The sequence below is a fragment of the Trachypithecus francoisi genome, unplaced genomic scaffold, assembly GCF_009764315.1.
Source record: "Trachypithecus francoisi isolate TF-2019V2 unplaced genomic scaffold, Tfra_2.0 Lachesis_group10, whole genome shotgun sequence".
NCBI lineage: Eukaryota > Metazoa > Chordata > Mammalia > Primates > Cercopithecidae > Trachypithecus > Trachypithecus francoisi.
The window spans coordinates 107267860-107280252 of NW_022681455.1; the positions used below are offsets into that span (position 1 = coordinate 107267860).

At 44.1% G+C, this 12393-nt stretch overlaps 1 protein-coding gene across 2 annotated transcripts in view; it reads right to left on the reverse strand.

Moving 5' to 3' along the window:
* The window catches only part of DYNC1LI2 (dynein cytoplasmic 1 light intermediate chain 2), a 32772-nt gene that overhangs the window by 19741 nt on the left and 638 nt on the right, over positions 1 to 12393 (reverse strand). For both annotated transcript variants that reach the window (XM_033218691.1, XM_033218693.1), the window contains exons 3-4: positions 10443 to 10559; positions 3446 to 3676 (exon numbers count right to left, since the gene is read on the reverse strand). In XM_033218691.1, the coding sequence (XP_033074582.1) occupies positions 3446 to 3676; positions 10443 to 10559 (348 nt within the window). The remainder of the gene's footprint in view (positions 1 to 3445; positions 3677 to 10442; positions 10560 to 12393) is intronic.

A 12393-nucleotide genomic window follows, 5' to 3' on the forward strand; every position in this document is an offset into this window, starting at 1 on the left:
GTGCTTTTAGAGAGAAAAATGTGAGAATATTTGATTCTTTTAAAGACCCTTCAACAACCACGTTGAGTTCTTCTCTGTTTTTGTCCAAACTGGAGTAAAGGTCACTTGACTAGATTATTTATATTGACAGTGAAGTGTTTGTGTGTGTGTGTGTGTGTGTGTGTGTGTGTGTGTGTGTTTTGAGACAGAGTCTCACTGTCACCCAGCCTAGAGTGCAATGGCACGATTTTGGCTCACTGCAGCCTCCTCCTCCTGGTTTCAAGTGATTCTCCTGCCTCACCCTCCCAAGTAGCTGGGATTACAGGTTCCTGCTACCATGCCTGGCTAATTTTTGTATTTTTAGTAGAGACAAAGTTTCACCATGTTGGCCAGGCTGGTCTTGAACTCCTGACCTCATGATCCACCCACCTCAGCCTGCCAAAGTGCTGGGATTACAGACATAAGCCACCATGCTCGGCCTGACAGTGAAGTTATATGAATGAGCTTAATTAAAGAGATGCTGTAGAGATGAAATATCATATCTGCACTGTAGGGCTTAATCGGTTAGTTTTCAGTTTGCTCACTATGATATGAAAGACAAAGCTCTCAGATAATTTCAGAAGCTCATATAATAGTAACCTCAAATCTTTGTAAATAAAAACTCACGGTTTCGCCATGTTGCCCAGGCTGGTCTCGAACTCTTGGGCTCAACCAACTGGCCCACTTCAGCTTCCCAAACTGCTGGGGTTACAGGCATTGAGCCACTGCGCCTGGCCAACTTAGCATTTTAGAAAGCAATTTAGAAGGCAGAGCAAATGTACATAACATGAGTGAAAAGGCAGTATTAAAAAGAGGAAGGACGATGTAAGCTGGATAGTAAAACGTGCATTTTTTCTTGGGTATACACACACTGCAGTGTTAACAATTTCTCCCCAGATGGTGAGTTGGTATTTCATAGCAGGGGACATCAGCCCACCTGGGGCTTCCCTTTGCAATCAGATGGGAGTGGGTACAAGAAGATCAAAGAGTATCTTCACTGCTGCTGCTGCTTCTCTCTCAACTTTTCCCTCCTACCTCATTTATTGGTTCCAGAATCCTGAGAAGACCCCATAGTCCTACATAAGCACAAGAAAAGCCACAGATATAAGACAAGAAGACTAAAGTACAAAAAAGCGCCACCTTCTGGTGGCTATTCCCTCTCACTCAGATGATCCCTGCAGCCAAACAGCAGCCACACACACAAAACCACAGGGAAACTAACCCTAAAAGAGAGTGGCCAGCCATGGAGCTGCTTTCCAAAATCAAAGACTGGAGACTGGTGTTGGACTGGAAACTAGGTTGAATAACAGCATTCCATACACTATCTAGAGTCCAATTAATCTGGAAAGGAAGAGTTCTCTGGGCAAGAGGATAGCCAACTGCTTTATTAAAATGTAACCTAAACCCAGTACTAACAAAGCCTCCTCCAACATACAACACAAAGACGTGGCTACCATTCCAAACATCTGAGAAGGGGTGGTGACAGCAGAGAGGCCAATGGAAAGCCAACCAGAGTCATGAGACATGGTTCCAGCAATTGCTAGCTGCCCTACAGTGTCCTCTCTCCTCTTCCTCCTTATAACCAAACTGAACTGATATTTAGAACACATGGCAACCCAAAGTAAAGATTACACATCCCAGCCTCCTTAAAAGGCAGTAGCCCCTGCAGCCCTGCATTCCTCTTCCTCTATCCTGCTGACTGGAACACGGATGTGAAGGCTAGAGCTCTGTCAGGAGGAAGAGAACCACACCCTAGAAATGACAAAGCAGTAAGCACAAAGGAGCAAGGTCCTCCAGCTGTCTTCCCAGGACTACTTTCCAGTCCTCAACTACCTACAACTCTAGATTTCATTTACAGGAGAGAATATCCCTCAGTCTTGTTTAAGCCATTATGTTAGCTCAGGTTTTATGTCACATGCAGCTGAATCTAATTCTAAGTAACAGCCATCAATGACTAAACCACAAAATAAATTCAGTGTTTTAAGGAAATTTAAGCTCCCCAGGGGCAGGCATTTTATTTACTGTGTCTCCAGCACCTAGAACAGTACCCGGTATCTGGTACAGTATAGCGCAGATGCTTTCCCTATCTGGGAAAAAACAATATCCTTGGCTCAATCTCTCTCTTTTCTGTCTTAACAAATCTCTAAGAGGTTATCACTCTAAGAAAACAGCTTCAGAGAACTGAAGTCGCCAGTGCATTAGCCCACTCATCTGGGTACAAAGCTGTCTGTGCAGTGGATGAAAGCAGGTCTTCAGACTCAGAACTATTCAGAGAAGTTGTCCTTAAGGGCTCTATTTCAGAGAAAAAGACGCATTATCTAGAAAGGTCAGTGGCTGAAGACACATGAGCTGAGCTGCATAACAATCACAGTAGTACACATGCGGGTGACCAGGGAAATATACACATGCACAACAAGCCGAAGAATGAAATGTTAAACTCATTGTTTTAGCCAACGTGGGACAGAAGCAAGATGAAGGACAGGATAGAAAACACACTGCGAGAAATTTGATTTAAAAAGCACATCAAAATTTCTGAACCATTCCGCCAGTTAAGTGTGAAGATCCTGAGTGCCATACCCCAGAAGCCCTCATTAATTCACTAGAGGGGTGATGTCATCCTGTGGAAATATGCCAGGCTGGGTCAAGCTTGCCCTGGCCAGGACGGCTGCTGCTGCTGCTGCTGCCATGGCTCTAGCCCCTGCCCCTCCCATTTCCCTGGCAAGTGGACAGAAGATGATGTAACTGCACAGAAGCAAGGGAAAGGAAAAACAAGCTTCTGAACCACATTAAGGAAAAAAAAAAAAAAACCAAACAAACTTCCTTTAATTTGAAAGTTATTTGCTGTCAAAAGGGCTTGGATGTCCTTAGTCCAAAATAACTTTTCATGTTAACTACCAAAAAAAAAAAAAAAATCCTCCTATTTCTAATTAAAATGATATTTTGCTGGATTCCAAAATGAACTAAGGAGCTGAAAGCTTTGTCTTTTTTAGGACTTCCTCTAAGCCTGCCAACATGAGGGTCCATAGAGCCTTAATGGAATTCCAGGGTAGTGAACTCAAGCTGCACAGACCACAGCAAACCCTCACATCCTCTGATGTTAACTCTGCAGACACAGCGTAACAGAAAAGCTCAGAGATCCACAGAACTTAACACATTTTGGGAAGTGAGGGAAGAACTCTTATTTGAAATGGAAACCAATGAAGATAATGAATGTTTATTTGTTTTTTTCAACTTGTGACACTTGAGTTACAGACTGCTTTGAATACTTTTGACTAGTAAGTTTACAAGAGGAACTCTTAAATAAATGGTGCAAACAAAACAAAACCACGAAGCAGGGGAAGCCTCTAGGATTGGGAAAAGGAAGGTGATTCAAACCATCTAAAGAGACTAGTGAATTTCCCAATTAAGAAAATTATATTTTACTCACACTTCCGTTCCAGCTCCCTCATTTTTTCTGGTGGAATTTTCATTTTATCAATGTGCTCACGTAAAACACTAGCCCATTTCTGCAGAGATTCCATCACAGTCCAAGGTCTAGACATGTCTGCAACAAAAATGACGAGGGTCTCTGGCAAGGATTCAGCAGAAACTGCAAATTTCAGCAGGCCTTTGTGGTACAAGTCTCCATCCAGAATCCACACATTGCAGCGTGTGTGATCTGCGAAAAGAAGTGAATGAAGCTAGTTACCATGTAACAACGACCATCAGCACAGCTGTAGAAACAGACATATCAGGAAGATCTTGAAGGTGACAGCTATGAATTCTAAATAGAATGCAAAATTTAGTAATCCAAACTAAAAAGTGCCCAAATGCTCAGTAGACAGCAATCCTTGGTCCTGGTGCCTTTAAAACTACAGTAATATAGGGTCCAGGCATGGTGGCTCACACCTGTAATCCCAACACTTTGAGAGGCTGAGGCAGGTGGATCACTTGAGGTCAGGGGTTCGAGACCAGCCTGGCCAACATGGTGAAACCCCATCTCTACTAAAAGTACAAAACAAATTAGCCAGGCGTCGTGACACTCGCCTGTAATCCCAGCTACTTGGAAGGCTGAGGCAGAATTGCGTGAACCCCAGGAAGTAGAGGTGGCAATGAGGTGAGATTGTGCCAACGCATTCCCACCTGGGTGACAGAATGAGAGTCCGTCTCAAAAAAAAACTACAGTAATATAGGAAGTGTTCACACCTAAAAAGGTTTCCAAAATGTCTATGTAGTAAAGAGTAAGGGTATCGGACCGGGCATGGTGGCTCATGCCTGTAATCCCAGCACTTAGGGAAGCCAAGGCAGGCGGATCACGAGGTCAGGAGTTCAAGACCGGCCTGGCCAGCATGGTGAAACCCCATCTCTATTAAAAATACAAAAATTAGCTGGGCATGGTGGCGGGTGCCTGTAATCCCAGCTACTTGGGAGGCTAAGGTAGGAGAATCACTTGAACCCGGGAAGCAGAGGTTGCAGAGAGTCGAGATTGTGCCACACTGCACTCCAGCCTGGATGACACAGTGAGACTCTGTCTCAAAAAAAAAAAAGAGTGAGGGTATCTTAGCTTTCAATAAGAATCAAAAGATACTAATGTTCACTGGTCAACTGTGCCACAATCTAAATAATCCATCATCCTAAGATAACAGCAATCAGTGAAGCAGTGAGCTGTGCTGAAGAGCCTATGTTTAAACAAGCCTTTCTTATGTTGGTCACACTAAACAATGCGTTCACATACTATAAAGGATGCCAAAGAGACAGAAACTTTGTATTTAAATGTGAAGATAAAATCATCACTTACATAAATTGAGATATGAATTACCAGATGCCTGATTATATTAGGGAATTAGTAATTTTTTGTTATAATAATAATAGTTATGTTTTTAAAAAATCCTTATCTTAGACATCTTTATGGCAGTGTACATAGATAAAATTTAATGTTTGAAATCTGCTTCAAAATCATCTAGTGGGGAGTAAACAAAGCAAAGAGTAAAAGTACAGTTGAAATAAAACTGATCAAGAATTGATATGTGTGTATGTATGTATTTATTTATTTTTGAAACAGGGTCTGAGACACCCAGGCTGGAGTGCAGTGGCAACCGCAGCCTCAATTTCCCGGGCTAGTGATCCGCCCACTTCAGCCTTCCGAGTAGCTGGGACCACAGGCACAAGCCACCACTCCCAGCTAATTTTTTAATTTTTTTGTAGAGATAGGGTTTCCCAATGTTGCCCAAGCTGGTCTCAAACTTCTAGGCTCAAGCAATGATCCCGCCTTGGCCTTCTAAAGTGCTGGGATTACAGGCCTGAGCCAGTGCGCCCAGTTAGAACTGGTCATTGTTGAAGCAAGGTGACAAGTACACTGTGGCTCATGATACCACTGTCTACTTTGTATGTATTTTTTGTTTTCTATTAAAATATATTCACACAAACGTGCAAGTGCTAAGATTTAATCAAACACGGTTGCAAACAAATACCAGGATGATATAACTATCGAAGACAATTATCCAAATTTATTCATTTATTTGAAACAGATTCTCACTCTATCACCCAGGCTGGACTGCAGTGGCACGATCTTGGCTCACTGCAACCGCTGCCACTCCTCTCCCGCCACCCAGGTTCAAGTGATTCTCCTGCCTCAGCCTCCCAAGAAGCTGGGATTACAGGCACGTGCCACTACGCCTGGCTAATTTTTGTATTTTCAGTAGAGATGGGGTTTCACCACATTGGCCAGGCTGGTCTCAAACTCCTGACCTCAAGTCATCCGCCTGCCTCAGCCTCGCAAAGTGCTGGGATTACAGGTGTGAATCACCACGCCCGGACAACTTTATAACATATTTTTAGAAATTTTCAGTTATCTTTGAGAACTTTTTTTTTTTTTTTTTGAGATGGAGTCTCCCTCTGTCACTCAGGCTGGACTGCAGTGGTGCAAGCTCAACTCATTGCAATCTCCTAGAGCTCCGAGGCTTCAATTCTCCTGCCTCAGCTTCTGAGTAGCTGGGATTACAGGAGTGCACCACTATGCCCAACTAATTTTTGTATTTTTAGTAGAGACGGGGTTTCACCATGTCGGCCGGGCTAGTCTTGAACTCCTGACCTGTGATCTGCCCAACTCAGCCTTGTTGGGATTACAGGCATGAGCCACCATGCCCGGCAGAACTATTTTTTATAAAAGTACCTTGAGAACTATCATCAAAAATATTTTATTAACTATTAATACTTTTTCTTTTTGCGATCAAGTTTCGCTTTGTTGCCTAGACTGGAGTGTAGTGGTGTGCCCAAACTGGTGTAGCTCACTGCAGCCCACACCTCCCAGGTTCAGGCGATCCTCATGCTTCAGCCTCTTGAGTGGCTGGGATTACAGGTGTGTGCCACCATGACTGGCTGATTTTTGTATTTTTAGTAGAAATGGGGTTTCACCATGTTGTCCAGGCTGGTCCCGAACTCCTGGGCTCAAGGGATCCGCCTGCCTCAGCCTCACAAAGTGCTGGGATTACAGGCATGAGCCACCGCACCTGGCCTATTAGCTTCTTTTTCAACAAATACTTTAAAACCAGTCAGGCGTGGTGGCTCACGCCTGTAATCCCAGCACTTTGGGAGGCCGAGGAGGGTGGATCACTAGAGGTCAGGAGTTTGCGACCAACCTGGGCAACATGGCAAAACCCCGTCTCTACAAAAAATACAAAAATTAGCCAGGCTTGGTGGTATGTACCTGTAGTCATAGCTACTCAGGAGGCTGAGGAGAGAGGATTGCTTGAGTTCGGGAGGTGGAGGTTGCAGTGAGCCGAGATGGCACCACTGCACTCCAGACTGGATGACAGAGCCAGACCCTGTCTCAAAAAAAAGAAAAAAAGAAAGAAAACAAAACAAAAAAATCCAATCTTCCTCTTTTAGAAAAATATACTTTAAAAAAACCCTATCTTCTATTAATTACCTTTTTTGTATAAGCAATTAATCAATATGCTATAAAAAATTTGTATTCATGACTTCGTGTCAACAGTACAAAGTATCTAAATCTAGCTATACTTTCAGACTCTATTTTAGCGGCTTTAGTTTGGGTTCTGTGAATGTCTTCAAAAATACTGCTCTGTACCCAAAGTCTGTGGGTTTTAATGCCTACCCATCCACAGGCATGGTTCCTTTTTTCAGCCTCTCTCCCCACTGCCCACTACACGTAACTCACCCATGTGCTTGGAGATCACACCATGTGTAGCATTAAACAGATGCCTGCAAACCTGGAGGCAGGGGTCCTTTGACATGTCACATTCTACCACAAACTAGGTACAAGCCAGAGACTATTTTCTCTACCTGGGTCTGTGAAGTGTATATTTATAACTCAATCACACCACACAATAAAAAAGACTAGGGCTGGAAAATGTATAATTAACAATAGATAAGGGCAATTCTTCCATCTAACAGGAACTTGCAAGTGGGTGGCCTAAAAAAATCTAATAAATGCAGAGACCAAGAAGTTTTTAAGGTAACCTTAAAAAAATCTGTATAGAAGTTAAAATACACTTAAAGGCAAATAAACGTGGTCAGCACGATGCTCTGGCATGAAATATGCTTATGGTATCTTGAAACAGAAGAGGCTATAGAGATTCATAGATTATCTACATCATGTTTTACACTTTCAAAAGAAACAAAAGGGTACTAGAGTTATCACCATGTCTCAAGCACTGTTACACCTGATATACCCTGTCTCATTTGTATAGGCACCATTAGCCCATTCTACAAATGAGGAAACTCAAGTACAGAGTGGTTAAGTCAGTTACCCAAAGCCACACAACTACTGGCTACAGGCATGGCATTCTGAACCAGTTCTGTCTGGCTCCAAAGCCACAGCTCTTTCCACAGCAACCACACTGTCCAAAAAAGACAGGAAGCAAAAGACTGAACACATGCGAGATCCTCTGGCCAGGCTCAGCAGCCCTGTATGTACAGACTCCAGTGGGCTTAGATGGGTACCCAAATGCCTCTGTCCTTACACAAGAGACTCCACCCATACCCTCAACTTTTTTTTTTTTTTGAGACGGAGTCTCACTCTGTTGCCCAGGTTCGAGTGCAGTGGCACAATCTCAGCTCACTGCAACCTCCGCCTACCAGGTTCAAGTGATTCGCCTGCCTCAGCCTCCTGGGTAGCTGGGATTACAAGCGTGTGCCACCATGCCTGGCTAATTTTTGTATTTTTAGTAGAAATGGGGTTTCACCATGTTGGCCAGGCTGGTCTTGAATGGACCTCAGGTGATCCGCCTACCTCAGCCTCCCAAGTGCTCAGATTACAGGCGTGAGCCACTGCGCCCAGTCACCCATGCCCTCTACTAAACAGCTCTTGGAGATGGTAGAATCACGGTGCTGGAAAGGACCTTGGTTCAACTTTGTCATTTTAGCAATAAGGAAATGGGGGACTAGGTGGTAGGATCAGCCCTCGTTATATAATTGCCCATACATTGTAATCTCTACTGTTTAAATGAGTAAAGGCAAATATAAAGAACGTAATTTTTTTTTTTTTTTTGAGATGGAGTCTCACTTTATCACCCAGGCTGGAGTGCAGTGGTGCAATCTCGGCTCACTGCAACCTCCACCTCCTGGGTTCAAGAAATTTTCATGCCTCAGCCTCCAGAGTAGCTGGGGCTACAGGCATGTACCACCACGCCTGGCTAATGTTTTGTATTTTTAGTAGAGATGGGGTTTCACCAAGTTGACCAGGCTGGTCTTGAACTCCTGACCCCAAGTGATCCACCCGCCTCAGGTTCCCAAAGTGCTAGGATTATAGACGTGAGCCACCGTGCCCACCCTAAAGAAAGTAATTTAGTGACTACATTTTATCTTTAGGTTATACAGATAACTTTCCTACCAAAAAAACAAACCAACCAACCTAGGTACCAATGATTATTTATTTTCGAGTCACTGAAAAGATTTAACATAGGCTGGGCGCAGTGGTTCTTGCCTGTAATCCCAGCACTTTGAGAGGTTGAGGCAAGCGGACTGCTTGAGCTCAGGAGTTCAAGATCAGCCTGAACAACACAGTGAAATCCCATCTGTACAAAAATTACAAAAATTAGCCGGATGTGGTGGCATACACCTATAGTCCCAGCTACTTAGGAGGCTGAAGTGCAAGCAAGGATGACCTGAGGCTGGGAGGCAGAGGTTGCAATGAGCCAAGACTGAGCCACTGCACTCCAGCCTGGGTGACAGAGTAAAACCCTGTCTCAAAAAAAAAAAAAAAAGAAAAAAAAAGATCTAACGTAAAATCAAAAGATTATAAAGGAGGCATTACTGAGCAGTTGTAACCCAAAACCATTATTCCAACTCACAATTACAAGAAAAAATTTTTAAATTATATGTAATCCTTATAAGAGTGTTTATCATGTGCTTTTTTTTTTTTTTTTTGAGACGGAGTCTCGCTCTGTCGCCCAGGCTGGAGTGCAGTGGCCGGATCTCAGCTCACTGCAAGCTCCGCCTCCCGGGTTTATGCCATTCTCCTGCCTCAGCCTCCCGAGTAGCTGGGACTACAGGCGCCCGCCACCACGCCCGGCTAGTTTTTTGTATTTTTTTAGTAGAGACGGGGTTTCACTGTGTTAGCCAGGATGGTCTCGATCTCCTGATCTCGTGATCCACCCGTCTCGGCCTCCCAAAGTGCTGGGATTACAGGCTTGAGCCACCGCGCCCGGCCTATCATGTGCTTTTAATCATTCTAAGCAGAAACTATTACTACTCACATTTTAAAGATGAGGAATTAAAGAACATTCCCACCTCTGAGAATCTATTCTTCTACCAGAAGAAACACAGAAAATGAGCATTTCTTTCATTCTTTCTTTTTTAAAAAACAGAGACGGTCTCGCTCTGTCACCCAGGCTTGAGTGGATTGATATGGATATAGCTCATTGCAGCCCCCAACTCCTGGCCTCAAGTGATCCTCCCACCTCAGCCTCCTGAGTAGCTGTGATTACGGCAGGAGTCATCAAATTCTGCAGAAATTACCATTTCTAAACTGTCACAAAGAGACTCAGGAAACTCTCCTATGAACATACGTTAAATTGTTACACTCTAAACCACACCAATTTCAGATTCTCTACTAGAACCAGGCAGAGTAACAATGGTCCCCAGGACAGTCAAGCATTTCTCTCATTCAAAACTCCAAAGCTTTAAAAAATCTTTCTTACCACCTTTATGGGTAAGTGAAAATTTACCTTCAGTATCTCTTTTTAAGAGCAGGCTAGCCAGAGCAACAGCTAAGTGTCCCATTCTCCAGTTTTGCTAACATACTCTATAAAGGAAAGTGGGTTAAGTCCTGCAAAAGACATATACTTCATCTATTCTCTGTGATTACCTCTCTGAGAACCAAACAGAAAACTGAGAATGTCTGGCCATGTTGCAAGAACTGCACCCAAGGAAGCAGTCAGAGTCCTGCATACACCCCCTTACCATGGGATTAATGCTTCACTCACCATCTCGGTCCTCATCATGGACGCTGAGGTAGAGATATTCTAGGCCTCTTCCTTTTTTGCCATGCTCAGCTCCTTGTAGTTTAGTCATGAGGGTTGTTTTACCAGAACCATCTTCACCTACAAAGGATGTTTGCAAGACAAAGGTGTACTGTTTATTCTGGGCAAGGATGGGGAGGCATAACACTCACATGACATGGAACAACTAAGAATTTCATGCAAAGTCTGCTGTTGAGGTCTCACCTGCTTTCATAAACAAAGGACTTTGCTGGAAGAGTGGTTGGGAGGGTGGGGAGGAGAGGGTGGTAAAGGCAGCAAATCCCAAAATCTAAAATGACATTCTACTGCGTTATCCTTACTTCACAAGGGAAATAATGAGGCAGGTCCACAGGCCCTATCTATAATTTATAAGACATACATTTGGAGAAGTGAAAGTAAAAGGTAGGGTTAGTTTCTCACAAGATAAACTTTCACCACAAGAAAAACAAGAAATCTTTTATGATATAATTAACCTAAAAGTCCAGGTACTGTAAACTAAAAAAAGTCTGATCCTACTTCACAATGGTGAAGAATGGAAGTTATTCACTTTTGATTTTAGTACATCTCCTTCACAAGCATTCTGAAGACTAAGAAACTGAAGAAAATAATTATAGACCTAGCAAAACTCTTTAGTACAATCTCAGTTAATTAATAAGCACTTCTTCATCTCCCTCCACCCAAACAACACCCCCTCTCCAGATCCTTAAACATCAAGGAGAACCATCGCCAAACATTACTAGGCACTTCTGGCATTTAATAATATGGAATTACAGAACATGAGAATTGAAAGGCAGTCAGTACACAGATCAAAGACCTCCTCTGGGTCTCCAATGCCTCTACCTTATTCAGGCCCTCTGCATACAGACCATGGTGAGTACCTATCAGTCTGACTTCAGTACCTGCTCATTTTGAGCTACTGTCCCTCTGCAGGCAGTGTTCTTTCTAAAACTCAGATCTGGTGATCTTGATCCCCCACTTCTTGAAGCTCTCTAAGGGTCCAGTATTACCGACCACAGTCATTTCCTGAGGAAGGTCACACATTCTCGTCAGTAACAGTAGGAAAACTATCAAGGCAGTGATTCCCATGAGAATTGGGGGATGGAGGTGAGATAACAGGCCTTTGAGAATCAGAGAACTTCAGGAAACAGCACTAACTCTTCAGCCTTCCCACGATCTGCCCCCAACTTACCTTAGCAGCCACCAACCACAAAGCGCTTTGAGCAGTTTCCAAACCCCACACCCTCTTGTCATCTGTGTCCCTGCATACTGACACTTTTCTGCAAAATACTCAACCCCCAAATCATCCTCCTTCAACAGTTCCAAGCTGTGTGATGCTTCCACAATAATCGGCATGGATCTGTCTTCCACCGGACTGAGATTCTTGTATGGTGTTTAAGAGACGTCTATGCTGAGCCAGTGCCCAGCCCACAGGTCCCAAGCAAATGGACTTGCTGTGTGAATGTACCCAAACTCCCTCACTTGAGGAGAGTGAGGCCAGAGGGATTAAGAGACCTGACTCAGGTAACCTAGCAGTGAGGGCTGGAGCAATGCAGGAAATGTCCCCAGTGCTGACTCTCTGTCCTCTGCAAAGTCCCTAAAACCTCGGACTATGAGGCTCAAAGAAGGCTCCCGTGGCCATTTCCCCACAGCTCCAAGCCCAGGTCACCTAGTTCTCCCATCTTTTCCACCTAACCTCATTTACTAGCTCCCCTCTCCACGATCTCAATTTGGTAACCGTCGAGGCTATGGAGGCATAGAAGGCCAAGTGACTGAAACAATGTGCCGACAACCCCAGAGCACCACTAGGCTCTCTAAAGACGGCAGCATCCTACCCTCGGGCGCGGGAGGTTTGGCCACACTCCAGCTGCCCGGCCAGGGCCGACGGTCCCTTTCCCGCCAGGCTGCAGGCAGGCGG